This window comes from Jaminaea rosea (genome assembly GCF_003144245.1).
Source record: "Jaminaea rosea strain MCA 5214 unplaced genomic scaffold BDZ90scaffold_3, whole genome shotgun sequence".
Lineage (NCBI taxonomy): Eukaryota > Fungi > Basidiomycota > Exobasidiomycetes > Microstromatales > Jaminaea > Jaminaea rosea.
The window spans coordinates 579,134-605,007 of NW_020289977.1; the positions used below are offsets into that span (position 1 = coordinate 579,134).

The 25,874-nt window shown below is 58.7% G+C and overlaps 10 protein-coding genes across 10 annotated transcripts; 3 read left to right on the top strand and 7 right to left on the bottom strand.

Annotated features, from left to right (window-relative positions):
• Positions 1-1,006: 1,006 nt before the first annotated feature.
• BDZ90DRAFT_210706 (hypothetical protein) lies at positions 1,007-1,873 on the top strand (the record flags this gene model as incomplete). Its single annotated transcript, XM_025504082.1, has 2 exons — positions 1,007-1,164; positions 1,321-1,873. Coding segments are annotated over 2 exons (711 nt in total), but the record flags the coding sequence as incomplete, so codon positions are not given.
• A 610-nt stretch (positions 1,874-2,483) lies between these two features.
• BDZ90DRAFT_134562 (hypothetical protein) lies at positions 2,484-4,245 on the bottom strand. The gene is made up of 3 exons (XM_025503404.1): positions 4,187-4,245; positions 3,994-4,106; positions 2,484-3,898 (listed from the first exon to the last, which is right to left on the bottom strand). Exons 2-3 carry the CDS (start codon positions 4,060-4,062, stop codon positions 2,597-2,599), a joined length of 1,371 nt encoding a protein of 456 aa, XP_025363535.1. The 5' UTR covers positions 4,063-4,106; positions 4,187-4,245; the 3' UTR covers positions 2,484-2,596.
• BDZ90DRAFT_134579 (hypothetical protein) lies at positions 4,043-5,428 on the bottom strand. Its single transcript, XM_025503405.1, has 4 exons — positions 4,946-5,428; positions 4,511-4,881; positions 4,371-4,436; positions 4,043-4,298 (listed from the first exon to the last, which is right to left on the bottom strand). The coding sequence occupies exons 1-3, from the start codon at positions 5,307-5,309 to the stop codon at positions 4,422-4,424; spliced, it is 750 nt and encodes a 249-aa protein (XP_025363536.1). The 5' UTR covers positions 5,310-5,428; the 3' UTR covers positions 4,043-4,298; positions 4,371-4,421.
• Positions 5,429-5,547: 119 nt separating this feature from the next.
• Positions 5,548-7,117, bottom strand: BDZ90DRAFT_218119 (DNase I-like protein; the record flags this gene model as incomplete). Its single annotated transcript, XM_025504353.1, has 3 exons — positions 5,548-5,672; positions 5,733-6,609; positions 6,689-7,117. The coding sequence occupies 3 exons, from the start codon at positions 7,115-7,117 to the stop codon at positions 5,548-5,550; spliced, it is 1,431 nt and encodes a 476-aa protein (XP_025363537.1).
• A 121-nt stretch (positions 7,118-7,238) lies between these two features.
• BDZ90DRAFT_230929 (hypothetical protein) lies at positions 7,239-8,337 on the bottom strand. Its single transcript, XM_025505659.1, has 2 exons — positions 7,938-8,337; positions 7,239-7,857 (listed from the first exon to the last, which is right to left on the bottom strand). The coding sequence occupies exons 1-2, from the start codon at positions 8,277-8,279 to the stop codon at positions 7,291-7,293; spliced, it is 909 nt and encodes a 302-aa protein (XP_025363538.1). The 5' UTR covers positions 8,280-8,337; the 3' UTR covers positions 7,239-7,290.
• Positions 8,338-8,380: 43 nt separating this feature from the next.
• On the bottom strand, positions 8,381-11,102 carry BDZ90DRAFT_230930 (hypothetical protein). The gene has a single exon (XM_025505660.1). It carries the CDS (start codon positions 11,047-11,049, stop codon positions 8,521-8,523), a length of 2,529 nt encoding a protein of 842 aa, XP_025363539.1. The 5' UTR covers positions 11,050-11,102; the 3' UTR covers positions 8,381-8,520.
• A 565-nt stretch (positions 11,103-11,667) lies between these two features.
• BDZ90DRAFT_217946 (glutaredoxin) lies at positions 11,668-12,680 on the top strand (the record flags this gene model as incomplete). The annotated part of the gene is made up of 4 exons (XM_025504341.1): positions 11,668-12,225; positions 12,302-12,395; positions 12,470-12,574; positions 12,646-12,680. 4 exons carry the CDS (start codon positions 11,668-11,670, stop codon positions 12,678-12,680), a joined length of 792 nt encoding a protein of 263 aa, XP_025363540.1.
• A 95-nt stretch (positions 12,681-12,775) lies between these two features.
• BDZ90DRAFT_237877 (hypothetical protein) lies at positions 12,776-16,435 on the bottom strand. The gene has a single exon (XM_025507324.1). It carries the CDS (start codon positions 16,382-16,384, stop codon positions 12,857-12,859), a length of 3,528 nt encoding a protein of 1,175 aa, XP_025363541.1. The 5' UTR covers positions 16,385-16,435; the 3' UTR covers positions 12,776-12,856.
• A 162-nt stretch (positions 16,436-16,597) lies between these two features.
• On the top strand, positions 16,598-24,818 carry BDZ90DRAFT_230933 (ARM repeat-containing protein). The gene is made up of 2 exons (XM_025505661.1): positions 16,598-17,370; positions 17,439-24,818. The coding sequence occupies exons 1-2, from the start codon at positions 16,660-16,662 to the stop codon at positions 24,672-24,674; spliced, it is 7,947 nt and encodes a 2,648-aa protein (XP_025363542.1). The 5' UTR covers positions 16,598-16,659; the 3' UTR covers positions 24,675-24,818.
• BDZ90DRAFT_230934 (P-loop containing nucleoside triphosphate hydrolase protein) lies at positions 24,729-25,778 on the bottom strand. The gene has a single exon (XM_025505662.1). The coding sequence runs from the start codon at positions 25,719-25,721 to the stop codon at positions 24,801-24,803; it is 921 nt and encodes a 306-aa protein (XP_025363543.1). The 5' UTR covers positions 25,722-25,778; the 3' UTR covers positions 24,729-24,800.
• Positions 25,779-25,874: the final 96 nt, after the last annotated feature.

Here is a 25,874-nt window from a genome sequence, read left to right on the forward strand (position 1 = left end):
ACGCCCACCACGCCCCACCGACGCTGAAGACACGTGGTCTGAGACCTTTCCGCGGGGTAGGCGGTGAAAGCCATTTCACCGCCGGCTCATCGGTTGAGTCGCCTTGGACATCAACGTCGCCATCGCGCCAATCGGCCGCGCGACGACGATGGCAAAACGATTGGCCACGATCAGCAGACATCTGACGACAATTGTTCCTGTCTGGGATACAAGTCTAGAGCTCGACCCGAGGGGCTGCCCGCCTGCCAACTTTGACGGACCGTTGTGGCTCGTTGCGCATCGTCCACCGCACCGCAACGGAGAGCCGCAACGAGGCTGACTTGTGAACACATAGTGCCTGCCGTTGCCTATCGTATCGTGCTCCTTTACTCTTTCGGTCAGCTCGGTCAGCTCCACCATGTGTCATCTATGATGCTGTTCAGTACACGCCTCGACCTCTCCGAGGCTGTGCACGTCCACTCGTGACAGGACGCCTTCCATGCACGACGGACTCGGCACACAAAGGGAAAGGGGGGTCGACTTGCTCCGCATGACCTGCGCTTCTTCAATCGTGGGACTTGGCAGGATGCTTCGGATCATGATATTAGCGATGCAGTAGACCACGCTCCTTGCCACCTCTGTCTCGTCGTCATCCATTCATCTCAAACCTCTGGCCATCTCTCACATCGCCATGCCATCCAGCACAGCCGATACAGCCGTCAATGGATCTGTACCCACGTCCAGCGGGCAACCACCTCCCTCGAGTCCTCATCCGCAACGCCTTATCCTCCTCTGTGACGGCACTTGGGACGACTCTTTCCGCGTGTCCTCAACATGGCGGTACGGCTCTTCCACATCAAAGCCAATGTCTGGAGACTGGTGGACCAATCCGGCCCTCCTCAACTTTGCCATCCCTCCCCTGTCCCGTCCAGATTCCCAGGGGAAGCAGTGGCGCCAAATCTGCTATTACTTACCTGGCATCGGCTCACAGCAGGCATCGCTCTTCGCCCGCCTCTTTACTGGCGCAACGGGTGCCCCGCTGGTCAACAAGGTGCAGGAGGCCTATTCCTTCCTCTGCAACAACTACCAGGCTGGAGACGAGATTTGCATCTTTGGCTTCTCGAGGGGCGCGTACACGGCAAGGTGCATTAGCGGCTTTATTGCGTGGGCAGGAATCCTGCAGAAGTGCGCCGCGAGGCCCATGGTAGACGGTAGGGCTGTCAACGAGTCGGTCTTCTTCAACGAGATCTTCGAGGCCTACTCTAAGCGCGAGCCAGACAATCCAGAGTCGATCAGGAGGGCGGCACAAGTGCTGCATGACAAAGTCGGGCGATGGCCAAGTACGGGAGCAGACGCCGTATCTACGCCTGCGAAGATGGGACCGAACGGAACCAGCGACGAGGTTGGGACTGCCTCTGTCAAGAATACCCTCCTTGCAGAAGACGGGGCTCCGCTCGATGATGAAGTCACGGTCCCTCCGCAAGTCAAGGTGCTCGGCGTATGGGACACGGTCGGAGCACTGGGCATCCCAGGCTTCTTCCCTCAATCAAAGCTGTACCAATTCCTCGACCCCGGTCTGAGCTCCAATGTATCGTACGCCTTTCAAGCCCTCGCACTCGGAGAGGATCGTCGCGACTTCATGCCCACTCTGTGGTACAAGCCCTGGCCCTCTCAGGAGGAAGCGCGTCGCAAGGGCCAAGTCCTCAAGCAGGTCTGGTTCAATGGCGCCCACTCGAGTGTGGGCGGTAGCAACGAGTATCACGGGCTGAGTGATATCGCCTTGGCATGGATGGTTGCCCAGCTACTCGACACGCACGCCCCCGAGGAGCCTCTCGTTGACGTGGATGTTGCCATCCTCCGCTCCCTACAAGATCGTCGCTACGCCTGGGCCAAGGAACCGCCCAAACCCTCTCGATCGTTCATTGAGTGGCAGGAGACGAGGCAGATCCGGGATAAACCGGAGGCGGATGAGAGCCAGAAGCAGGATTGGAAGGACAACGTGTACACGGGCGTGACGAATGAGGCTATCCACCACTCCGTCGTCGTTTCGGGGCTATATGACAAGGAGACGTCGCCGCAATTTGCGGAGTTGAGGGCCGCTCACCCTGAGCTGTTGGATCAGATGTGGAGGGCCGCGAGTGATGCCAACTCGCTTTCGCCTACAGAGGAGCTGTTGAAGTGGGACGGGCCTGATGCAGGGCAGGCCCCGCCGCAGCCCCCGAAGAACGCAATTGTGCGGGGGCTGCTCAAGGCTGTAGCGGCGAGCTCGACGGCAGTCGTGACTATCGTGAGTGATGCCATCAATTTGCGGGTCATTCCGGCGAGAGAGCAGGTCAACCTCAAGGTTGCGCTGGCTCAGTGGGCGAAGAGGAAGCTGCGCGGGGGCCCGTAGACTGGGTCGGTGCCGCTTCTGTTCACGTTGTGATCTCGCGTCTCGCACATTCGCGGAGTAGGAGCTGGATTGCATGCATGAGGTAATGATTGTAAGAAGCAGCAACGATAATGATACCCGCACTACGCGGCTTGCGCAGAGTAGCAGCGAGTAACTGGCGATCGTCATTGGAGGTGGCAGAGGTTACGTACGAATCGTAGACTGGAACGTCCTGCTGCTCCTCAATTACGAAACGTCAACCCGCACCTCGGTCTCGATCCGAATAGCATCAAGGCTACCCTTCCTCGCACGCTCAAAATCAGCGCTCTTCGACCTTTGGCAAGAGTGCTGACCTGCATCGCGACGATTGTGTCGGTGGTAGTACTCGTAATGCTCCACTCCCTCTTGAAGGTGCTCGCTGGAGGGGTCGCGCCACTCAACGTTAGCTGTGAGAAGAGGGTCAGGTCGGCTGCTTCGCTTCAGATGCGGAAGGGATCGTGAGGGACGACGAACTTCTGCGTTGACGAGGTCGGCCTCATGAGTCAGGAAGCTGGCAGAGTGTTGGTGGCTATGGTGGTGACGAAGGTGATCTGCTCGCACATCAAATGCGCATCCATCGAGTTGAGCCCTGGCTCGAGAGACTGGCACACTTCTTCCAGTGAAGGATTCGCAGCGCCCTACATCGGCTATCCCGCTAGGCCCATGGTCGATGCCACAGTGGTCGCTGCTGCCGGCACTGATACCACTGCAGGCAAAGCTACGGCCGCTGAATTGCCGAGTGAGCGGTCCGTACGACATGGCCTCCGACCTTTGCGTGTAGCCTTGACCACTGGGAGAGAAGTGACGCTCGTACCCAGCGAGAGCGCTCGCGCTGTTGATTTGCCCATCGCTGATGTCGGACCGAGACCACTGCCGCGAAATCTCATCAGATCTGCGGCGTGACTGAGCGCAAAGCTCCGTTGCCTGGACATTGGACAGCGCTGCATTGATGGTTTCGGCGGAGGCGCGTACGGATCGGAGAGTGCCGGACTCGTGGGGAACCTCGGTCACTTCCGACAGCCTTGTGGGCGTGAGGATCGGATCTCGCACAGATGGAGGCGATAAGCTAGAGTTGGTGCGAGAGAACAGGCTGCGTCTGTACATATGCTGACGGAAGCGACGGCTGCCTCGATTGTCGTGGGCTGGGGAGCTTGCCGATGCCGGGGGCCAGGGGGCATGAGCAGCAGAAGGGACGATGATCTGGTCAAGTCGATTGCCGCTGCAGTTGGGGCGGTCGTGCGACAATGTCGTATGCTTATCGCCGTGAGCAATGCTAGAAGCAGCACGAGGCCAGTCATGGCGCCCATTGGCACTGTCTTGCGTGGTCGGACGGGAGTCGCTCTTCATGCAACGCACATCGACAAAGAGGTCGCTGTGCAGCGCACGAGCGGAGCGAGGAGGAGTGCCATCGACCGGCAAAGGTCTGCTGAGCTCGACGGAGGAGTCACTTGTGGGTGACGGCAATGCTGAGCTGAAGGAGGGTGCTTTACCCGCCGAAGCTGATGGTGCCTGCAGAGGTCTTCCCGGAGCAGTGACAATACCAGCACGAACGGGACTGATCAGCTCACGGCCTTGGAAATTGCCCAAGCCGTGCAGTAACTCGCGTTTGCGTAAGATGTGCAATTGCTCGATGGAAGGCTTTGCGGCTGCCGAATCGATGCGCGTGACGCCATCTTTGAGGTCGTGGTCAATGTCTGCGTCGAACTTGAATACGAACCTGATCCGAGAATCAATGCCGAGTCAGAGATGAAGACAAAGCTTTGCTTTCCTTAGCTCCGCAAGGTGCAGGCGACTCACTTGTTAGAATCGCAAGCCCGACCAGACCTGATGCGGTCTGCCTGAATGACTGGCCAGAAGCACGCGAAGTTGGTGCCGATGACGACAGTGTACATGTGTAGATTGAGCAGCCCTGAGAAGGACGCGAGGCGATCAGCATTCATCATTCGACGTTGTACGACTTTGTGTCTCAAAGAATGCTCACAGATGCGTGGCGCAAGCCAGGATTCGTTGCGGACGGACAAAGTGAAGAGCGCTAGCTCGATGCCAGCTGGGACAGCCTGCGGCGAGGCAGTTCGGTGCTCGTAAGCCCCTATCCTCAGGTGGCATCTCCAGTGCACTCACGAAGCTTGCCACTTGTATGAAAAAGGTCCACCTCACGACGTTCACCATCTTGTCGAGCGGCTGATTCCTGCTCTTCTTACGACGCGCCCATCCCACCTTCCTAAGCTTGTAGCACAAAATGACAGTCGAGTAAGACTCAAAAGCAAAAGTGCAGAAGAAGCCCGCAGCCTGCGCCTTGTTGAGAATGTCCGTTTTTCTCGGCGAGCTACCAATTGCCCAAGCTCCTATGCCGCTTTGGATGACGCGGGGTATCAGGAGGATAGCAGGGAAGATGGTCAGCAGGAGTCCGCGGCGAAAATCTTTGCGATTTGCTCGAGGATAGAAGAGGAATAGCCGAGGAATAAAGGTTGCGTTGCATAGTATGGCGACCCCTACTAAGGAGCAGAATTCTGAGAGGTCTGCTTCACTCGACCATCACAGAGCGTCTGCACTCACAAGCAGCGATAGCATAGATCGCAGTCCACAGCTTTGGCTTCAAAGTGAGCTCCCGAGGGCTGGAATTGATGCCCAGCGTAATCCAATTAGCGGTACTCAGTAGTGCCGCTGTCACGATATTGGCGACGACGGCGATGCCCAACAAGATTGCGATGAGACTGCGGCGGACTCGGGGCGTTGCCCAGCAAAAGAGGGCCAGGTAGAAAAAAGTGCATAGCGTGCAGCCCACACTGTGGAAGGCGACGACCTCCATCTGCATGGTGACGCGGTCCTTCACTTCCCAGACTTGGACATCCGTGAGGGGCACGCCGGCCACGATGACGAGGGGTTCCTTGAGGCGGCGCAGTTCGGTGAGGTTGAGCATGAGCTTGATGAAGATGGTCAAGAGGAGAAGAGATGACGAGCGAGATCACATCATGGAGAGCCAAATGTGAGGGCGCCAATGACGTCGGTCTTCCGCTGTGTGGCGTCACGCAGTGTCTTCATAGGCCAGGGCAATCGCCCCGACAGTGGCGGCTCATTAGTAGCACACCCAGCCGGGAAATCGAAGCATGTGGGCCCGCCGAAGTCCCGTCCTCATCACTGACCACTACGCGCCCTGATCAGATGAGCAGCGCTCTGCGCTCATCGGATGAGCCGTTCATGCTGCCACGAGGCTCGGCAGCTGTGATGTGGGCGAGGTTGTTCCTTTCGAGCTCCATGGCCTCGATCACGGTACGAACGGCGCCTATAGCGAGGGAGAGGACGTCAGAGATGAGTCCTGCAACCTCGTGATCGACGTACTCACGCTTCTCCCACTCTCCCCACACCACCGCAGAATACAGTAGCGTCGTTCCTCCCCATCCAGCCGCTGTGGCCAGGACAACGGCAATGGCAGCCCAGAAGCTGTAGCCCCGATAGCCGACGAAGGGAGTGAACACAGCTAGTGCGAGGGCCAAAGTGACGCATGCTGAGAATCCCAAGATATGTGAGCGTTGCGTGTTGCGAGAGACTTGCAAGTACGAGCTCAGTACGGTCATGGCGGTGGTCAGCGTCTGTGCGACACTCTTTGACGCGAGGGCTGTTGAGAATTTGGCCGGCGAACTTGAAGGTTCTGTCTTAGGCAAGATCTCAAAGACGGCCTCGAGCCCGAAATGATCTGTGTAGCTCATGTTGCTTCCAGGGATCAATTCGGTGAAGACGACTCTGCAGTCAACTGGCTTGAGTCGAATGCTCGCTCCGGCTGTTGAGCTTTGCAGCAAGTCGGGATGACAAGGTCCACGATAGAAGACGTAGTCGAGTCTCTTGCCCGCTCCAGCCAACGCGCGAGGGTCGAGCTTCTTGCCCGCTGTCCAAGTGTTGAGGGGCGAGTCGCACGTCACGCCTAGCTCGTCGATGCAGCGCTGCGGATCAGGTGAGGCACCCCTTGCTGAGTCGTGGCCAGGCAAGGAGGTCGAATGAGGAGGAAGAGAGGGATGCGTTGCGAGATAGGCGTCCTGTAGCTGACCGACGTGGCGGAGGATGGACATAGAGAGGGAGGGTGGTGTCGAATTGAAGTCGCCAAGGGCAATGACATGACGTCCTCGCTCGGCGCTGTTCTGTACAAGTTTGGCCAGCTCCCATGCTTGTACGATGCGATGTGAGCGGCTCTTTTCTGGCCCGCTTTCTCCTCCAGCAGCGACGGTCTGAGCGAGGTGGACGTGAGCAGGAAGCAGAAGGTGTCAGACAATATCTTACGTCTTGGTCGAATTCAACCCGCCTCACATGGGTATCAAAGACATCGACGAGAAAGCCGTCTCCCAAGTCCAATGTCGCACTTCCCGCCGCCTTGCCCACGAACCAGTCGCCGTGGCCAACATGAATCGGCAGCCCATTGAGCGTGTAAGGGTGAGTATGCGTGGCTCTAATCGGGAATCTAGACAGGATGGCTAGGCCTGACCCAAAGGCGCCGCTCAGGAAGAACTTGGAGTACTGCAATCGATCAGAACATCTCGCTCTGAGCATACGCCAATCGTCACTCTCGACCCAAATCTCCTGAAGAGCTACAACATCCCAGTCGCCCTCTGCGATGCGATCGGCGATGTGGCCGATGCGGAATTGCCGCGCTTTGGAGATGTGCGCCAGGCCCCACACGTTCAGGGTGAGGACTTTCATCGACGAGGGTGGCGAAGAAGAGGAAGGTTGCGTTGCCATGGTGGCGAGAGTGAGCAGGGCGGGAGGAAAGATGGAGTGGAGTGAGTGAGAAGAAACAACCAGGGTCATTCGGCGACTTCGAGTGTCGCACGGGCCCTCATTTTGAAAACGGGCGAAAGGCGTCATGTCACGGTCATTGGTTTGGCGATATCGATTGATGGACAAGACAGAGCTCAAGTGTGGTCGTGACCATTACATCTTCTCCTCAGAATGTAGCACCAGTGATACACGGCAGGCGCATGAGTATCCTGTAAGCTTCTACCGCTCGGGGCCTCAACGGCCCACTTCTTCATCACCTCCCACAGCCTCTGTGCTTCCTTCACACCTCGCCCGCCGCTTGCTTCAAGGAAGTCAAAGCGTTGTGCAGAGTAGCTGAGTACCGCCCAAAAAGCTCCAGGCCTTGCAACCCGCCCAAGATTGTAGGCCAGCACCTCGACGGGCGCCCACGACTCTGCCGCAGCAGGTCGAGGTCCGTTCCTCTCAGCGACGAAACTCAACATACCTGTCTTCGTCCCGAGGGCGCGGAGGTTTGGGCCCGTCGAGAGAGCGTCAGCTGTGCTTTTGTCAAAGATTGCGGTCACCTGCTGCGCATTTGTCCTTGTCACACTGGTACTGATCTCCTGTGAGAGGCTGAACCCATCGAGCAGGTCTGCGACGACGTGCTGAGTCTTTAGGTCACCAAAGCAGTTCTCCTCGGACATTCTTGACAGCGCAATGGCTGCTGGAGCGTAGTCGAGATTCTGCGACGATAAGAATCATCGCACGCTATCAGCATTGTCTCTCGTTCGGACAGCGCGATCAGTCAAGTGTGTCCACTCACCACTATTTGCCGTGAGTCCCAACCCTTCTCCTCAAATCGTCTTCGCAGCCCACGCCCAGCTCGGGAGCTGCCGCTACCGATGTTCAACGTCAATCCATCTCTCATACTCCCAGCAACCATCTGCGCCATCAAACTGTCCATAAGCTCATCGCCTGATCCCAGCCAGTCAAATTCAGCGCCATCAGCCTCGCTGGTCCGCTGCTCTGCGGACTTCACCATGGCAGCCGTGGCAGCGAAGCGCCGCTCCCAGTAGTCCTGGGAGGAGTAGTCGGTGCCCTTGAAGAGTGGGCCTTGCCTTCTTCCAGATAGTGCTGCATCGTGGTCGTCTTGAGCTTGTGCCATGATCAGTAGGAGGGTGCCGGATGATGATCGCTCGAGCCGATTGTTGCTCCACCTCTCATGCAATGAAACGCTCATGCAACGAAACGCAGGATGAAACACGAGTTGCATCATCGAGGAGAACGCGAGCCCGGCTTAGTGTCAGGATTGAGCCGCGAAAGAATGATGCTAATGCAACGACGCTGTAGGGATGAGGAACGCAATGCAATTACTGTATCAGATCGTCCATTGCCTCGCCCACGGCCTAGTCCTGATGCGACGCCTTGCCCTTGGCCGAGCCCGGCGTCATCGGTCTCGACAATGGCCCAGCATCGTCGATAGCGCTCTCCCTGCTCGCGTGATGTGCGTGCCCGTTGCTCGTACTTGAAGGAGCCCCGACCCTGCTATCACTCAACTCCCACGCCCCTTTGAGGTTCAAGCTTCTCCTGCCTGCCGATGCGTCCCTATTCACGATGCCACCCGCAGCCTCATCGTCCAGTGCAGCGGCCTCCCTCTCAGCATCGAACAGCCTCTCTCTCTCTCCGATCCTCCCCTCTTCAACATCCATGGCCTCTGCCCCATACCCGCCGTAATCCTCCTCCTCCTCATCTCGTCCCAACAACCCTCTGAAGCTTGAAATACTATCCGCGTATCTGCTACTCCTCTTCCGTGCCCTCTTCGCCGAGCGATGACGCGCCCTAAAGCCCTCCTCCGGCACATCATACAGGGACTCGTATGATACGTCTAGCTCGCGGCCGCGCGACCAGAAGTCTTGGCAATTGATCGTGAGGCCAAGGTCGAAGGGGTTGCCACCTTGACCCGCCTTGCGAAGACCTTCGCCTGCTTTGCCCTTCGTGTACAGGTCGAGACCGACGATACTGAGCAGCCAGTCGCCGACCCGCTTGGCCGACGCGAGTGCAGAGCCATGACCATGACGATGTCCCGCACTGGCACCGCTGCCACCCGCGGCACCGGCGGGGGCAGGGTGACCCGCGCCTGGCTTCGAAGCGTCTTGCTCTTGTTCCCCACCCTCTACGCCCAATGGCCCGGCCTCCCCCGCAGCTGCAGCCGCAGCATCTATCGCCGCCTGGCGCTGCGCCATGAACCCCTCTTGAGTCGCCATCGAGCTGCCTCCCTTCCCGCCCATGAAGCCGTACCGTCCTAGATTGCTCACCTCGAGCGTTGTCATTTGTCTCGCGATCTGGTAGAACTGCGCGCCCAGTAGGATCGTGACCCAGGAGAGCTGCAAGCTTGCCCAGCTGACATTGGCTAGGAGGAAGGAGTCGTACGCCGAGACGGACGATAATGGGGTGGGCAGTAAGGGCTCGACCGCGGGCGGCATAAGCACAGGTGCGTTGAGGTTGTAGTACTGCCATGCCAGCCAATCGAATGAGAGGACTCCCACCACCAGGCTAGCAAGGAAGATGATGAATTGTCGATGGTTTCGCACGCCTACGCAGTTGGCTACCCATGGGCAGTGGTGGTCAAAGCGCGCAACGCAGCGCTTGCAGATGCGGCAATGCTTGCTCCTGAGCGGGCGTCGGGCGAGGCAATCGATGCAGAAGTTCATGCCATTGAGCCTGCCTTCATCTGCTAGCTGGGCGATCATCTGCCGTCTGTAGGTCTCCGATTTGGGGAGAACGCAGTAGCCTGGCTTGAGGCTCGCGGCGAGGTATAAGGAGCCGAGGCAGATGACCCAGGAGACGAAGAAGGTGACATTTGCCAGCATGTGACCCGGGGTCGAATGAACCAGGGTACGCAACCAGCTCCAGCCGACGAGTATGATGGACTGACTGACGATGGCCAGGAAATACTTGCTCTTTTTGATGCTATCCCCCTGCTTTGGGTCGAGGATCACGTGCGTGACGACGTGGTGCATACCGGAGAAGGTGGCTGCCGCAAAGGGGACGGCGGTATACCAAGGGAAGAGGCCGAAGATTGTGAAGATGAGGTAAAAGGTGGGGAGTGGGATGAGGAGGATGGCAATATGCGTGTTGCGTTCGCTGAGAGGGGCCTTTCTTCTTCTGCCGTCCTCTTCGAGCCCCGAATCTGAGCATGCTTTCGCGTAGCTCGAATGACTCTTGAGCTCTACGGACATGTCTCGAGCTGTCTTGCCATTGTTCTCTTTGGCTGCGCAGTCGGCGCCTGCTTCAAGGAGCTTGCGTATGCAGAGGCGATTGCCCTTGACTACGGCCCAGTGTAAAGGGGTCAAGCCTGACTCGTCGCGAGCGTGAATATTGGAGCCGTACGACAGCAAGAGAGACAGTGAGATGGCGTCGCCCTGGTATGCCGCCCACATCAATGGCGTATGGCCTTGTGTATCTGGGTGATCGAGCTGCCGGCTGGTGCTAAAGGAGGGGTGGCTGAGGACGAGGAGCAAGGGCATGACGGCGCTGCTGTGTGTCGTGAGATGGAGCGTATTGAAGCCCTGAGAGTCGCAAACTGTTGGATCTGCCCCTGCTTGAAGCAAAGCATGCATGACGAACAGGTGACCATTCCTTGCTGCCCATTGCAAGGGAGTAGCTACCAGCTCTCCTCCCTTGGCGTCGACGACTGCTCCCTTGTCGAGCAACGCTCTGCAGACGGGTACCTGGGCATTGATGGCTGCCCAGTGCAGAGGCGTGACATCGTCTTCATCTCGGTCGTTGGCTGTTGCCTGCCCAGAGTCGATCAATTGGCAGACGGTGTAGACGTCGCCTCGCTGCGCAGCTGTGTGAATCGTGGCCGCAGAAGTCGAGGGCGTGGCCGGCCGTGATGATGGGCCAGCGACGGCAGACGAGTCGAGGGTGGCCATGCAGTCAGAGAGGATGGGGGGAAAAGAGGGAGAGAGGGATGCGTCTAGAAGGGTGCTGGGAGCATGAGCGGCGTTGTCAAAGGAATGAGAAGAGAGGCGAGGAGGAGAGTATGTCGTGTCCTCGGCCCGGCTGTGCTCAACGTCGACAAGGCTGCCTCACATTCTTGACTGAACAGCCGCGGGTTGAGATGTCCCGGGCGAGGTCCGCCCAGTCGGGGCGTCGACGCAGAGGCGACGCGGAAGCACGGCCTCGAGGGGCGTAGGACGACCGCCTTGCAGCGAGCGAATGAGCGACTTTCCTTGACTTTGCGAACGTATGACTCTTCCTTGTTGCTAGTGGTGGTCATCACCGCAAAGAAGCCCCCACTATCAGCTGTGTTGTGGTCTCGTCTCATGCTTGCGACTTTCCATTGGCGTCTCAGTGCAATGCCTACCACGTCTCACCCTTTTGTCTCGCTCGTTCGACTCATGCGCCTGCCTCGCGCTCGCCGTGGCCGCGATTGCCAATTTCGAGTGGAGAGCAGCGGACTGCCGCTTGATGCTTCGCGCTTTCTCGTCTTCCCACCACCGCCACTACTCTCTCCTGCTCCCACCTATCATCGATCGTCGTCGCCCACCATGACAACAGCAACCGCACCCACATCGCCTGACCTGCCCAATCTCGTCTCCATCGAGTCGCCCGAGGAGTTCACATCGACGATGAATGCCGACCTGGACCGTATCAGCGTCCTCAACTTCTGGGCTCCTTGGGCCGAGCCTTGCCAACAGATGAACCAGGTGATCAAGGAGCTCGCAGCAAAGTACCCCAAGGTGTGGTTTCTCAGCGTCGAGGCAGAGTCGCAGCCTGACGTCTCTGAGTCATTCGATGTGGACTCGGTCCCTACCTTTGTCCTGCTGAGGGGACACACGCTCCTCTCGAGGGTGTCGGGGGCCAATGCTTCGCTCCTTGCTTCTGCCCTCGCTTCACATGCTGCATCGGGATCATCGACTTCTACGAACGGTGGTGCTGCCAATCAGCCGTCTTCATCGACGACATCGCAGCCCCGCGCCGCCCCCTCGACATACCAGGGAGCAATCGAAGGCTCCGTAGGCGACCATTCCCTGCACAAGCCGCCGCAGAATGAAACGGAGGAGGAGCTTTTTGAGAGGTGCAAGAAGATCATGAGCAGCAACAAGGTGAGTGCGGTGGGACTTTCAAGGCTGCCTCTGTTCATCCGCTAACGCCTAGCGGCCCCTCGCCCCTCGCTCGCAGGTCGTCCTCTTCATGAAGGGCAATCCCGACCAGCCAAAGTGTGGCTTCTCGCAGAAGACCGTGGCCCTGCTCAAGAGCGAGGGCGTAGCGTTCGGTGAGTAGCGAAGATAATCACGAGCAACTATTACCAGGCGCTGACCCTTCGTCCCTCCTTGTTGCCGCGCACAGGCACCTTTGACATCTTGCAAGACGAGGCTGTCAGACAGGGGATGAAAAAGCTCAACGACTGGCCGACGTTCCCGCAGATCTTTGTCGGTGGCGAACTCATCGGAGGTGAGTGGAACACCATCTTTGCGCATGTCGACTGCTTCGCTCACAGATACTCATCGCCTTGCGTCTTTTAGGCCTCGACATCCTCAAGGAGCAGATCGAGACGTGAGTCGTCAAGGCGTAGCATCTTGGTTGAGACAGTTTTGCTGATCACTCTTTCCCCGACCTTCTTCACGGCAGCGGCGAATTCAAGGAGCTTTTGCAGGGGCCTGGAGCATGATGCTTGATTATCGAAAGCAAATGACATCTCGATTACCCAGTGACCTCTTGCCTCTCTCAACCTCCTCATTCAACGGCAATTTTCCTCAGCAGACACACGACTGGCCTCAGACCCATCTCGACCACACGCATCTCTTCGAGCTCCCTCGCCTGTCTCCTTCCCTGCTCTTCCACGGCAAGAACAGCTTCGGCCTCCCCTCTGGCAATGGCAAGCTCCTCAAATCGCATTGCCCAGCCCTCCCCCCTCTTCCTCGCCAGACCTTCAGCCTCCCTTACTGCACGCTGTAGCGTCTTGCCCTCCAGGGTGAGCACGACAACATAGCAGTGCGGCTTGAGGGAAAGGCAGGCTGATTGGACGAAGTGGAGATACAGGCCGTTGAGAGAGCCATGTCCAAGAACACGACGACCCCACGGGAGGTCGGTGATGATACCGTCCAGAGAGGAGGGGGCCGGCCAAGACGGCGGCTGCGCAGTATTTGGCACTTCCTCTTCCGGTTGCAGTCCTTTGCCGTGTGTTCCCTTCGCTACAGCCCTCAAATCGAGCAAACCATACTCCACCTTTACCCCTCCTCTCTTCACCTCATCAGGCCAACCACTCATCGCCCCGATTTCCCTCGCTCTCTTCACCTCAAGCTCACCTACATCGCTAGCGTACACGGTGGCCTCAAGCTGACGCTGACGCAGAAGCTCGGCAAGCTCGATGGCCACGGTGCCTGTGCCAACACAAGGTTCCCAGATGCGCAGTGGACCCTTGTCGCCGGTGTGGGCAGTAGGCAGAGGAAGGAGCGAGGCGAGAGAGTAGGCTCGAAAACGTGCCATGGCGGTTCCTCCTTCCGTGAGGTCATTGCTGACCCTCGGACGGTGGGCCATGGCGAGCGATGATGCGACAATGTCTACTGACTCTGCTTCGCCCGTGTCTTCGTCTTCATCCTCGAAATGCTCCAGCTTGATCATCAGCATCAACGAGCCAGAGGGATTGCTCTCCCATGCTTGAGCGAGGTTCTGCTGCCCGCGTGGGGGGCGGCGTCGCTGCGACTTTTGGGTTTCGACGTTTGCTGGTGCGTTGCTGCCTTGTTGATTGGCCTGCTGCTCCTTCTGCTCCTTTCGTGCTGGCGCGAAGCGAGCCTCGTCTGCAGCCGTAGGTGCTGCGCCAAGAAACGGCGCAAAGACGAGCTCAACTACCAAGTCCGCCTTCTTGAGCGACACAGGGTGTGGCACGTTGCTCTCATCATACTTTTGCTTGTCGTCCGCCGACCCGGGCGGATCGACATCGTCATTGACGGTGTACCAGATCTGGTCGGCTAGATGCCCTTCGAGATCGATGGTGACGAGGCTGGGCAACTTGTACGCCGAGCGTTCCACCGAGACACGCCAGGTCCAGCGATCCGATCGTCGGGCTCTACTTCGCTGCGCGCGCCACAAATTCACTGCGGATTTGAAGTTTTCGCTGCTTGTGGCCCACATCTCGCTGATGAGCTCCTTCAGCCGGGCTTCGGAGGCCAATGACCCGTCCGCCATCTTCTCAACCTCGTCGGGAAGGGCGCTGCATGCTTGCTCCTGTTGCTGCTCTTCGGCTACTGCGATGGCCTCCTGCGAAGCAGGCTTCGCTCCTTGACCCCGCTTCTTGGCGCGCATGGCTCTGTTTCTGAGTTTGTAAGTCCCTAGCTTGACGCGATCCTCCATCAGCTGGTCAAGTAGCTCGTCAGGCAGCGCCCGCTGAGAGAGCAGGATGTGCTTTCCCGCCGTGAATGGTAGGGGTGTCTCCAGGGCAAAGCGGGTGAGGGAGGGGGAAAGAATCAGGTGGGAGCTTTGGATTGCTGTTTGGATGGCGGGTTCGGGACATGAGGGTGGGAGGCTGGCGCGGAGACGGCTGAGGAGGTCGAGGCGGGCAAAGTCTTCGAGGCCGCGGAAGACTTCAAGCACGATCTGAATTTGAGGGCCGGCGGCGAGCGCTGAGGATTTTTGCGATACCGTGTTGGCCGGTGCCCATGGATGTGCCAAAAGGCAAGGCCAATCGCCTGCCCTTGGGAGTGGGGCCGAGAGAGAAATGCCTATCTGTTCAGATTTCTTCTTGCCGGCCTTCTCCTGCTTAGCTGGTGCGGCAGGCTTCTCCACATTTGCCGCCGAAGGAGCCAAAGGTTTCCTCTCTTCCTCATTGACCAGACCTAGTCTGGGTGGCCTCACTGCCTGACCTGCGGCTCTCCTCTCCTTCGCCCTCTGCAGCGCACCGGGGGACGCCCAATCATCCATGGCCCACCAGGGCATCTCGTCCTCAAATGACCACTCGTCCGTCTCGTATCGAATGGCATGGAGGTATATGAGTAGTGAGTTTGGCTCCGGGTCAGGAAGGAGGGGAAGGAAGCATTCTGAACAGTAGCCGAGGGAGTGCTGCCCATTGTCATCATCGCTCGTAGCAGCGGCGCTGCCCCTGGCAGGCTCAGCATTGACGAGCCCTTCGACTGTGTCGCCTTCGAGCCAACCTGCTTCCTTATTCCAAGCAGCAAATCGAACTTCGTCCTTTAAGCGGGAAAAGTCCTCACCTTCGTCCTTGGCATTCTTGAGCGACTCTATGATGGTAGCGCACTGTGGTGTCGAGGCGAGGTACTTGACTATGTCCAGATAGGTTTGCGCGATCGCTCTCTCTGAGTCCGGCTCCTGATCGTGCATTGACACGCCCTCAGGCCTTTGGCTGACCAGATCGGGTATGCTAATGTTGGCTAGGCTGGTGGGTGGGTAATGGGCCCATATCTGGTGGTTGTAGATGGGGTCATTGGGTATAGGGTGGCCAAGAAGTTGAGCGTGTACTCGAATCTGGTGGGTTCGCCCAGTGACGGGTCGACAGAAAACGATGGATGTATCTGTTGCAGTGTCGTACGACAGACGATTGAAGATGGTTTTTGCCTCTCGCCCTGCCCCATGGCTAATGACGACGCCCGTCTGTCTATCCAGGGAGATCAGAGGAGCGGTACATGTAGTCTCTTGCTCTGAAAACTTGCCCTTGACTCTGCAGACGTATGCCTTGCGCACTCTGCCTGCGTCAAAGTCGCCGCTGAGCGCCTTGGCTGCCGTGACGTTGGTGGAGGCGACCATGATTCCTGAGGTGAGTCGATCGATACGATTGGCCGTGTACAGCTTGTCGACGCCATGGTCTGACTTCATGAGCTCGAGCAGCGTATGACGCAGGTATCTCCCAGCAGGATGAACTGGTATGCTGCCGGGTTTCACGATGACGATGCGACCCTCTGCATCGTTTCTGTAGATGACGCGAACAGGGTCCGAGGTGATGGGAGGCTCGTGCTTGTGAGCGGTATGAGTGATGACGTCGCCATTGCAAACGATTTGTGTCGGCGAGACGTCTTTCCCATTGATCTTGAGCAAGCCCTTGTGTATAGCCCAAGTGTAGTAGTGTTTGGTGCGATCACGGAACTCCTCGGTCAGGATGTCGAGGATGCGCCGGCCATACCACCGCTGCTTGGCGTTGGCGGTGAAGGTGAACCAGTAGGGAGGCTGATGTCGAAGGAGCGCTGCTTGCGACGACTCAGGGCGGGTCGACGATGGGCCTGCAATACCTTCGCCGTCTTGAGAGGTCAACATCGCTGGTGAGCCAAACCCCTCGATCGATGGCGTCGATTGATTGGTCGCTTGCTTGCTTGATCGGAAGAAGCAGCCGAACAGGCGCGGACTGGCGTCGAAATGTCGTCGTCGCCTGCCATCGTCTGCGACTGGAGCCTCGGCAAGCGGAGGCGGCGGAGAGACGACCAGAAGAGAGGCGGCGGCCAGGCAGGCAACTCGAAGGGACGACGTTGAACATATTCCAAAGCTTCCACTCTACTATCATCCTTCCTATTCTTGGTCACCCTCAATCTTTCATGCCACCGCGCAAGAAGGAGGACAAGGTCGGGAGCTGGCTCAGTAGCAGCAGGGACCTCGACCAAGAGGACCCTTACGACTCCGAGGCAGACGACATGGCCCCGACGACGACGACGCAGCAGGGCCAGTCCGAGTCCTCGCTGAAACCACAGCCACCTGCAACTCAGCAGTGGGACACATATCTCCAAGAGACGACAAGGGCTGCATTCTCCGCAAGTACAAGACAAAGAACAGAGGCGTGGGAACATCTCGCTTCCGTCATCGAGAGCGAGGATGAGCCCCTCTCGTCAGACAATCTCGTCGATGTCGTCGCTTTGGCACTCGAGACAGCCCCGCGATACACAGATCGTTCGTCGAGGATCATCGTGATTCAAGTTCTACGAGCAGCATTGACGAAAGAAGGTGCCTCTGACTCATCAGCGCTGCTATATGCTGTCGCCCACTTGAAGAAGCAGGTGGATCAAGCGGCAAAGGTCTCGTCTGCGGGAACCTTCGCTTCAGCCCTGAGCATTCGCATCTCCCTCCTCTCCTTCGTCTTGGCAACTTTCAGCGCATTTGCATCGCTCAAAGATGCGACGTCATCAAAAGTCTGGCCTCCTCTTGTCCAGACGATGGCCTTAGCCTTCGATGCCGTCGTGGGCGAGCAAAGTCCAAAGGCTCGCAGCAACATTCGCAACGTCCTTGTCTTGGCAAGGCGCTCGGTGCGAGAGGTGAGCATGAGGGGTGGTGATGGATCAATGCTTTATGTCCAACTGACCTCCTCGAAATCGCTCCGCAGTCCCACGCTGTCATTCCTCAACTCATCGAGACGATCACGAGCTCACCGCCGGCGAATGCGATCCGCTCTACTGCCCTTCTCGGACTCATATGCGACGTCTGCTTGCGTCTCCGAGTAGGCTCAGAGACATCAAAGGGCGCAGAAGATGGCGTCGGCCGTACCCTATTGCGGAGCAAGAAGGATGCAATTCTCGGCTTCTACACCACCCACGTCCTTCCTTCCAAGTCAGCCGTCCCTCCACAAGCATCATTCGCGCTGAAAGATTTCTTCGCCAGTCACCTCACCGACGATGACGTCGCTAAAAGCCTGCGGCCGACGATGGAGAAGCTCTTGATACGCTCGCCAGAAGTCTCGCTGCCAATCGAGGATGCCTTCTTCCAATGCTATGCCCACGACACGAGCCCACATGTCAAGCCTCTCCTCACTGGCATCATCTCAGCAAGCAGGTCATCGGTGCCAGCCACGCGAGCCAAGGCCATCAGCCTCTTCGTCACGCTTATCAGCTTCGTGCAGGACGAGAAGGCGCTCAAGGAGGCGGCGGAAGAGATTGTAGCGTTGCTGAAGACGGCAGGCAAAACTTCGTCGCCCGATCAGAGAGCCGCCTTGTACGAGATGCTGGCCGCATTCCCCGAGTCTCTTGGGCCAGTCGCATCATCATCGATCGCAGAGAGTATCGCAACGCTTCTCCCGAAGGAGACCACGGAAGCGTCTCTGCGTGGCGCCCTTTTAGCCGTAATGCGCCGATTGTATGCGCTATTGAGCTCCCCCTCAAATGGTGCTAACCATGCAGCACTCACTCTCGTAGGCAAAGCAGTAGCAAAGGAGCTGCAGAACGCAAAAGTGCCCCTGCGGAAGGTGGCGTGTAGCATCGTCGGCTCGTCCATCTGGGAACTTAAGACCGGTGCGGACAGCACTGCTCTGGCTGCCTTCGGCGAGGCTCTGCTTCCAGCCTTCGAAGCTAATCTCAAGAATGCGACGACGAGCACTTTGACGAGTCCATCAGGGCCTCTAGAAGGCTTCGTTGCCGTTGCGCTTGTCGAGAGCCCCCTCAAGGAAGTCCAAAAGATCAGCGACTTCGCTGCGAAAAACGAAGTGCTCAAAGGCCTGCTCGTCACCGCCTCGCCGAAGCCATCTTTCCTACTGTGGGACAAGGTGCATCGCAAGTTTACGGCAGAGGATGAGCAGACATGGCTGCTGCGAGCGCTTCATAGCGTCTGGCTGCATAGAGCGACGGAGATGGCAGGCGATGAAGGAGCGCGCAAGGCAAGCGCGCACGCGCTCATCCAGGCTGCTCTGACCAGCGAGCATACCAAAGTCCGTCGCCAGGCGGTGGACGTTGTCAAAGGCTGCGCTGCCTCGCACCCCGTTCTTATTGCCACCATCGTCAAGAATGGCATCCTGGCCTGGGTCCACGAGCAACGTCAGTCGACCGCAGCAAACGCCGTCTCTGACGAAGCGCCTGCAAAGAAGAACCCTCATGCTCAGTCGCTGAAGGCTCTGCTCCTTGCAGCGTCATCTCTGCGCAGCGAGACCACGTCTGATGTCAAGCAAGAGGTCCTCTCAAGCTTGCTCCTGTGCTCCCACCTGCCCGAGCTCAACGACTCGCAGCACGCGACCTTTGCTAGCCTCTGCATGCAAACACAAGTCAAGGCGAGCCAGGTCGTCGAAGATCACCTCATGCCCATGCTTCAAATCTGCCGTGAAGGCCTCGCCGACTCTGTGCTTCAATCGGCTGCTCTGGCCTCTGTGACAACGCTGGCAATGCACGCCCCCGAGTCTGTCATTGCAGAGCTCGTCGGCGACATTGAAGCGTCAGTCGACGGCAAAGCATTGAGGGCCCTGACAGAGCAAGAACTCGGCATCCTCGCTACTGCGCCTGATGTCACCTTCGTCGACGTTCTTGCAGAGACAAAGCCAGCGAATATCGACAAGAATCGCAAAGACGCAAAAACGGAGCAATGGGAAGCTGAGCTCAGAGCTGAGCTTGCCAAGAAGAAGGCTGCGGAGAGCAAGACGCTGACGAAAGAGCAGAAGAGCAAGGTCGACGCTCAACTAAAGGTCGAAGCCGAGATCAGGGCTCAGGTCGCGGCCTTGCAGTCAGCGCTACGTCGAGGCATGCAGATCATCGTTGCTCTCGTCGCCGCGAAGAGCGAGGAGCTCGACTCGTACCTGCCTTCGCTCGTTCGTATCGTTCGCGAATTGCTTCAGATCCCTCAAGCTCGACAACTGGACCGCTCGGGGCTGCTCGCCGCTTTTTCTGCCCTCTGCTCGTGCGCCTCCTCGCGCCTGGCCGAGGCGAAGCTCTTTCTTCAAGTGGTACTGCTCCGCACTATCTCAGACGACCTGGTCGCCGAAGACTTCCGGGGCGAAACTCTTCGAGACCAGCTCCTGCGGGTCCTCTACAGGTTGCGCTTCCTGTCTGAGCAAGAGCCTCTCAGCCTGGCTTCAATTGCCGTTGTGGTTCCGCTGCTTTCCCTCATTGTCGCTAAAGAAGGCATTGACACCGCTAGTGGCGTTTCAGAGGAGGTAGGCGAAGGCGAAACCTCTGTTGCCGACAACGTGCTCGAGCAGATCCAGCTCGCCCTTGAGATCATCGACTTCCACGCTGGATCGTGCGAGGACGTGCGCTTCCCCCGCAGCGAGATGATCGACGACCTCGTCGCCATCGTCAAGAAGCACTCAAGACTGGCGAGAGACGCCGTTGGAGCGCTGCGCTCAATGGGCGAAGCCATCAAGGACTCGGCTCTGCCGATCGAAATCTCCAAGCTGCTCAGCCATACGCTGGCGCAAGAGACATACGTTCGCCTCGGCGCTTTGCAAGCTATCCAATCGCTCGACCTCAGCGAGCTTGAGTACAGCAGCGAGCTGTGGCTGGCATGCCACGACCCTTTGGATACCGAGAACGCTCGACTAGCGCTCAAGGCGTGGGAAGACAACGGTCTTGACGTGCCCGAAGAGTTTGGCTCAACGCTCATCCCATACCTCGAAGACGATCGAGCCTACGTCCGCCGAGCAGCAGGTCAAGCCCTCGCTGGTGCCGTCGAGCTTCATCCTGAGGCTCTTCCTACCCTACTCACCAGCCTCTACAAGCTGTACGAGGAACGCAACCGAATCCTGACGGCCGAGTACGACCAATTTGGCATGATCATCGAGAGCACTCGTAACCGTGAGGACCCTTGGCGCATCCGTACCGCAATTGCGCACGCCTTTGGCGACTTGGCTCCTCAGCTGCAAGCGACGGACCTCGAACCATTCTTCGAGTTCATGATCAAAGACGAGGCTCTCGGGGACCGCAACGACGACGTCAGGCAGAACATGCTCGACGCCGCCTCTTCCGTCGTTGATCTGCACGGCAAGGAGCGCTTGAGCGAGCTCATCACCCGATTTGAGAGCTTCCTCGCCAAGCCTCCCCCTCCGTCCGAGGCGCTGGACGGTGTGTTGGAGGCAGTCGTCATCTTGCTTGGTCGACTTGCTCGCCACTTGTCTGCCACAGACAAGCGCATCTCATCCATCGTGGAACGCCTCCTCGATGCTCTCAAGACCCCTTCCGAGATGGTGCAAGTTGCCGTCGCAGACTGTTTGCCTGCTCTTGTACCTGCAATCAAGGGTGATGTACCGCGCCTCGTCGAGCGTCTCTTCACCGACTTGCTCCAAGGCGCCAAGTACGCTCATCGACGAGGAGCGGCCTACGGTCTTGCCGGTATCATCAAGGGACGCGGTATCTCTGCTGTGGCCGAGTTCGGCGTCATGAGCAAGCTCACCCAGGCCATCGAGGACAAGAGCAGCGTCAATGCTAGGCAAAGTGCTGTCGAGTGCTACGGTATCATGGCTGCTATCCTTCGACGTCTCTTCGAGCCGTACATTATCGAGGGCGGTGTCCTACATCAGCTCATTGCATCGTTCGGCGACAGCAAGGCTGAGGTTCGAGACGCGACGGAGGAGACGGCCAAGGTCATGATGGCCAACGTCTCCGCCTTCTGCGCCAAGCTGATGCTGCCGACGTTGCTTGAGGGTCTTGAAGAGAAGCAGTGGCGCACGAAAAAGGGCGCAATCGAGCTGCTCGGTGCCTACTCATCAGCTGCCCCAGCACAGCTCGCCGCTGCCCTTCCCACTGTCATTCCGCGCCTCTCTGGCGTTCTCTCTGACGCTCATCCACAGGTCAGAGCAGCAGGAAATCGCTCCCTCAAGCAGTTCGGTCTTGTCATGAAGAACCCGGAGATCAAGTCCATGGTCCCTGCACTTCTTCAAGCTCTCGTCGACCCGACTTCGAAGACGGCGCCTGCACTTCACAAGCTACTCACCCAGACCTTCGCCCACTACCTCGACGCCCCGTCGCTTGCACTAGTCGTGCCCATCGTCGACCGTGGTCTGCGCGACAGATCTGCGCAGGTGCAGCGCGATGGTGCCAAGATCATGGGCAACTTGGCGAGCTTGACAGACGGCAAGGATCTGCGTGGCCACTTGCCTCGATTGATGCCCCTCATCCGTGAGGTACTCGTTTCGCCCGTTCCCGAGACTCGTGCCGAGGCTGCTCGTGCCCTAGGCGTCATGGTTGAGCGATTGGGAGAAGTACAATTCCCCGACCTTGTGCCCTCATTGATGGCCCAGCTGCGAGGCGCAGACGTCACTGGTGTCGATCGACAAGGTGCGGCTCAAGGTCTTTCGGAAGTGCTCGCTGCCTTGGGCATGGACAGGCTGGAAGCTCTTCTCCCGTCGGTCCTGGACAACACCTCAAGCCCGCAGGCCCACGTCCGAGAAGGTGGCATCGCCCTCCTCATCTACCTGCCGGGCACCTTCGGCGCGGTCCGCTTCGGTCCCTACGTCAGTCGCATCATCACGCCTATCCTCAATGGTCTCGCCGACGTCAGCGACAGTGTCCGCGAGATGTCTATGCGTGCTGGTCGCATGATCATTGGCAGCTTTTCCAAGGACGCGGTCGACTTACTCCTTCCCGAACTCGAGCAGAGCATGTTCGACGATACTCCCCGTATCAGGCAATCGAGTCTCTCCCTCTGCTCCGAGCTCCTCTTCCGCCTCGGCGGCATCTCGGGCAAGAACACCTTGGCCGCAGAAGCGGACGAGGGCGGAGAGGGAGAGGACGGCGAGGTCCCGGAGCAGAGCGTCGTCGTTTCCAATTCGGTGCAGTCCCGTCTCAAGAACGTGCTCGGCGAGGAGCGCTTCGTGCGTACGATGGCGACCATCTTCTGCCTCAGGCAGGATCCAGCCTTCAATGTTCGCGAGGCGGCTTCAGGCAGCTGGAAGGCCATCATCGTCAACACGGCAAAGACGATTCGCGAGCTTTTGCCGATGATCATAGATCTGATCATTCGATCGCTCAGCCGCGATGGCGAGGATCAGCGCGAGATTGCTTCGCGCACGCTCGGAGAGATCACGCGCAAGCTGGGTGGATCGGTGCTGGAGGAGATCGTGCCGCAGCTGCAACAGCGTGGGTCAGATGCTGGTGCATCAGCCGCCGTGCGCGCTGGTGTCATGCTTGCCGTCGAGAGTCTGCTGGAGAACGCGACCGAAGCTCAGCTCGAGGATCACGAAGACGCGCTTATTGCCGCAACACGCCAAGGACTCACCGACCGCTCTCCCGCTGTTCGCGAAGCTGCAGCCTCAGCTTTCGATGCTCTGCAAGAGACGGTGGGCCAGCGCGCTATCGAAGAGGTCATTCCTGTATTGCTCGGCGCCCTTCAGAATCGCAAGGACAGCGGTGGAGACGACTCGATGGCAGAGACATCGCTCGCTGCCCTACGCGAAGTCATGCGCACTCGTGCGGACACCGTCTTCCCTGCGTCGCTGCCCACGCTTCTTGTTCAACCCATCTCGGCCTTCAATGCTCGCGCCCTGGGCAATCTTGTCGCCGTCGCCGGCAACGCAATCAACCGCCGGCTGTCGCAGATTCTCGGCGCTCTCGCAACAGCCATGGACGCCGAGGAGGACGAGGACACGCGCGAGGCTCTGCAGGAGGCTGTGGACGCGGTTCTCAAGGCAGTGAACAACTTCGAAGCCTTGCACCAGCTCATGATGCTCCTCCTCAGCTGGGTAGGAGACGCGGCGGACAAGGAAAAGCGCAAGGTTCTTCACGGCTGTCGCTACTACTCCAAGTTCGCATCCGACCTTTCAGAGCGAGGAGGAGCGCGCGCGCTGGAGGGTTACAACAAGGATTGGCTTCGTCGCTTGGCCACCCTTCTTGACTCGCGCGAGCCAGACGTCGTCGATGCCTGTTTGCCCGCACTTGCAGCCTGCGTTGAGGCGATGGAGGACCCAGAGGAGCTCGTCATCCCGTTGCGACACACATTGTCGGGCCTGTCGGACGAAGTCCCCGGCCTGGCGAAGAAGGAGGGCTTCGGCGCTTGCTCGGGCGTATTCCTTGCTGGTCTGCTGAGCGGCACGGGCGAGCAAAAGGAGCAGGCCGCTGTTGGTCTTGGCATCTTGGTCATGAAGGCGGATCCCGTGGCCATCAAGCCGTTTGTCACCACTGGGCTGGCCGGCCCGCTCATTCGAGCATGCGGAGAGCGACACGCTGCCCAGGTGAAGGCGGCGATTCTTAACACGCTCGACACATGCCTGAAGCGCATCCCGCAGCACCTCAAGCCCTTCTATCCCCAGCTTTCACGCTCTTTCCTCAAAGCAGTGGGCGACCCAACTGGACTGGCGGTGAGGAATTCAGCGTCAGTCTGCCTTGGGACCCTCTCCACCATCTCCGGAGCACGTCTCGACCTCAACGCTCTCATCACGGGGGCACGCTCCGGCATTCGCGGCGAGGAAGAGACAACCGACTACCCCGATGGGTCGGCGAGTGGCCTTGCTCAAGTTCTGCTTCGCTCCGAGCTTGGCAATGCCCAAGTGGACGCAGTCAAGGGGGACGTGGCCTCCCTCATCGAGTCGGCGTTTAGCCCCGGCTGTGACGAGGAACGCTTCAAGTCCTCCATGGCCGACGTACTCTCCGGTTTCACGCGTCACGACCCTGCAGCAGCAAGATCGCTCGTCGTAGCACACGTCCTACCAGCCGCAACAGACTCGACACTTGCCTCGCTGTGTCTTGCTTCGCTGCTGGAAAACGTGCATGAGCTGGCGTACGACTTCGGTCATGCGGAGAAGATGGCGCACATCGTGAAGGAGTTTTGCGTTGCCGGGCCGGGTATTGCCCGCCCGGCGAGGGAGGCGAGGGAGTGGATGAAGACGAGGAACCCGTGGGCATCGGACGAGGGGGTCATGGGGGCGTTTTGAGCGTTGGGGCTGGTGCGGAATGCGGACGTGGAGATGTGCAATCATGCCTTGAGCTTGGTAGCGCAAGAATGCATTAGATGACAAAAAATGATAGCCTGGTATCTATGGATTGGTAGCAATTAAGCGTCATGCAGGTGGTCGCGACTGGCTGCTCTCTACGATCTCGAAGCCGTGATCTTGCAATGTGGGCGTCGAGGAATGCGGTTTTGATGTTGCTGCTGCTGCCCCCGAGTAGCTGCCACTGTACGCCGATGAGCTAGCTGGCAGAGGTCTGACATATGGTTGAGGTGCATGCGGGCGCGAGGGGAGCGAATCGTAGTGCCCTCCTTGTCCTCGCCATGCTCCTCCACCCCTGGATCCGTTGCCACTCGCACCCCTCCCTCGCTGCAGCGCTCCCCAGCTCTGGCCTCCCCTGCCTCTACTACCCCGCGGCGGCCCTCGCACCGGTGCAAGGCTGGTCCCCTTGGTACCTCCTTCCAACATCCTCGGCGCCGCGGCGATGATGTCCAGAATAGCTGGAATGTCGGCCTCACTGGGCAGCGCCGGGAGCCGAGCAGGAGTGATCGACGCAACGCAGTGGAACCCCTCGCTGGCTGTCGGTCGATGAAATTGCCCCATGAATGTGTTGAGGATGCGCAGCCCTATCTCGGGCGAGCTAATTGTCTCATGCTCTGTCCTTGCCATCAGCCGGCGTCTGCACTCCTCCAGCGGTGTATCAAACACGAGCGCCTCCACGATGACCTCCACGCCAGGCGTCTGCTCCTGATACTGGTGAGCCAACCGCAACCATGTAGCTCGTTGAGAGGCGTCTACGTTTGTGCGGTCGACGCAGACGTTCTTGCCCTGCGAAAGGCTGCGCATGACCAGAGACTCGACTGCCTGGCGCGACCCGAGGACGTCTTGTGAGGCTCGTACAAAGTTGAAGGGCGAGTCGCGGGAGCATAGAGAGTTGGCAAAGTTCGACTTGCCTGAGCCAACGAGGCCGACAAGGACAATGACTCTTTGCTGTCGCCTCTGCGAGCTTCCGGAGCTCTCCGCCGTTTCCATTGTGGCCTGATCCTGATCCTGGCTCTCTGTTTGCATAGTAACTGGTTGAGGAGAGCAAGAAGCGAGGATAGCGGAAGGAGAGGCGGATAGCGACCGAGCGGAGAGCTCGTCTTATGAGACCGGAACGGAGACCAGACCCGCGGGGAAAGTGAG

Excerpts from the sequence above, each read along its gene's own strand:
- BDZ90DRAFT_134562 (XM_025503404.1), bottom strand. The coding sequence starts at position 4,062 with ATGGCGTCACGCGCATCGATTCGGCAGCCGCAAAGCCTTCCATCGAGC. Across the intron at positions 3,899-3,993 it reads ATTGCACATCTTACGCAAAC|GCACCATCAGCTTCGGCGGG; the intron begins GCGAGTTACTGC and ends AGACCTCTGCAG.
- BDZ90DRAFT_134579 (XM_025503405.1), bottom strand. The coding sequence starts at position 5,309 with ATGCTCAACCTCACCGAACTGCGCCGCCTCAAGGAACCCCTCGTCATC. Across the intron at positions 4,882-4,945 it reads GATCTATGCTATCGCTGCTT|GGGTCGCCATACTATGCAAC; the intron begins GTGAGTGCAGAC and ends GCTCCTTAGTAG.
- BDZ90DRAFT_230929 (XM_025505659.1), bottom strand. The coding sequence starts at position 8,279 with ATGGCACAAGCTCAAGACGACCACGATGCAGCACTATCTGGAAGAAGG. Across the intron at positions 7,858-7,937 it reads GGGACTCACGGCAAATAGTG|AATCTCGACTACGCTCCAGC; the intron begins GTGAGTGGACAC and ends TTATCGTCGCAG.
- BDZ90DRAFT_230930 (XM_025505660.1), bottom strand. The coding sequence starts at position 11,049 with ATGGCCACCCTCGACTCGTCTGCCGTCGCTGGCCCATCATCACGGCCG.
- BDZ90DRAFT_237877 (XM_025507324.1), bottom strand. The coding sequence starts at position 16,384 with ATGTTGACCTCTCAAGACGGCGAAGGTATTGCAGGCCCATCGTCGACC.
- BDZ90DRAFT_230933 (XM_025505661.1), top strand. The coding sequence starts at position 16,660 with ATGCCACCGCGCAAGAAGGAGGACAAGGTCGGGAGCTGGCTCAGTAGC. Across the intron at positions 17,371-17,438 it reads CAAGGCGCTCGGTGCGAGAG|TCCCACGCTGTCATTCCTCA; the intron begins GTGAGCATGAGG and ends ATCGCTCCGCAG.
- BDZ90DRAFT_230934 (XM_025505662.1), bottom strand. The coding sequence starts at position 25,721 with ATGGAAACGGCGGAGAGCTCCGGAAGCTCGCAGAGGCGACAGCAAAGA.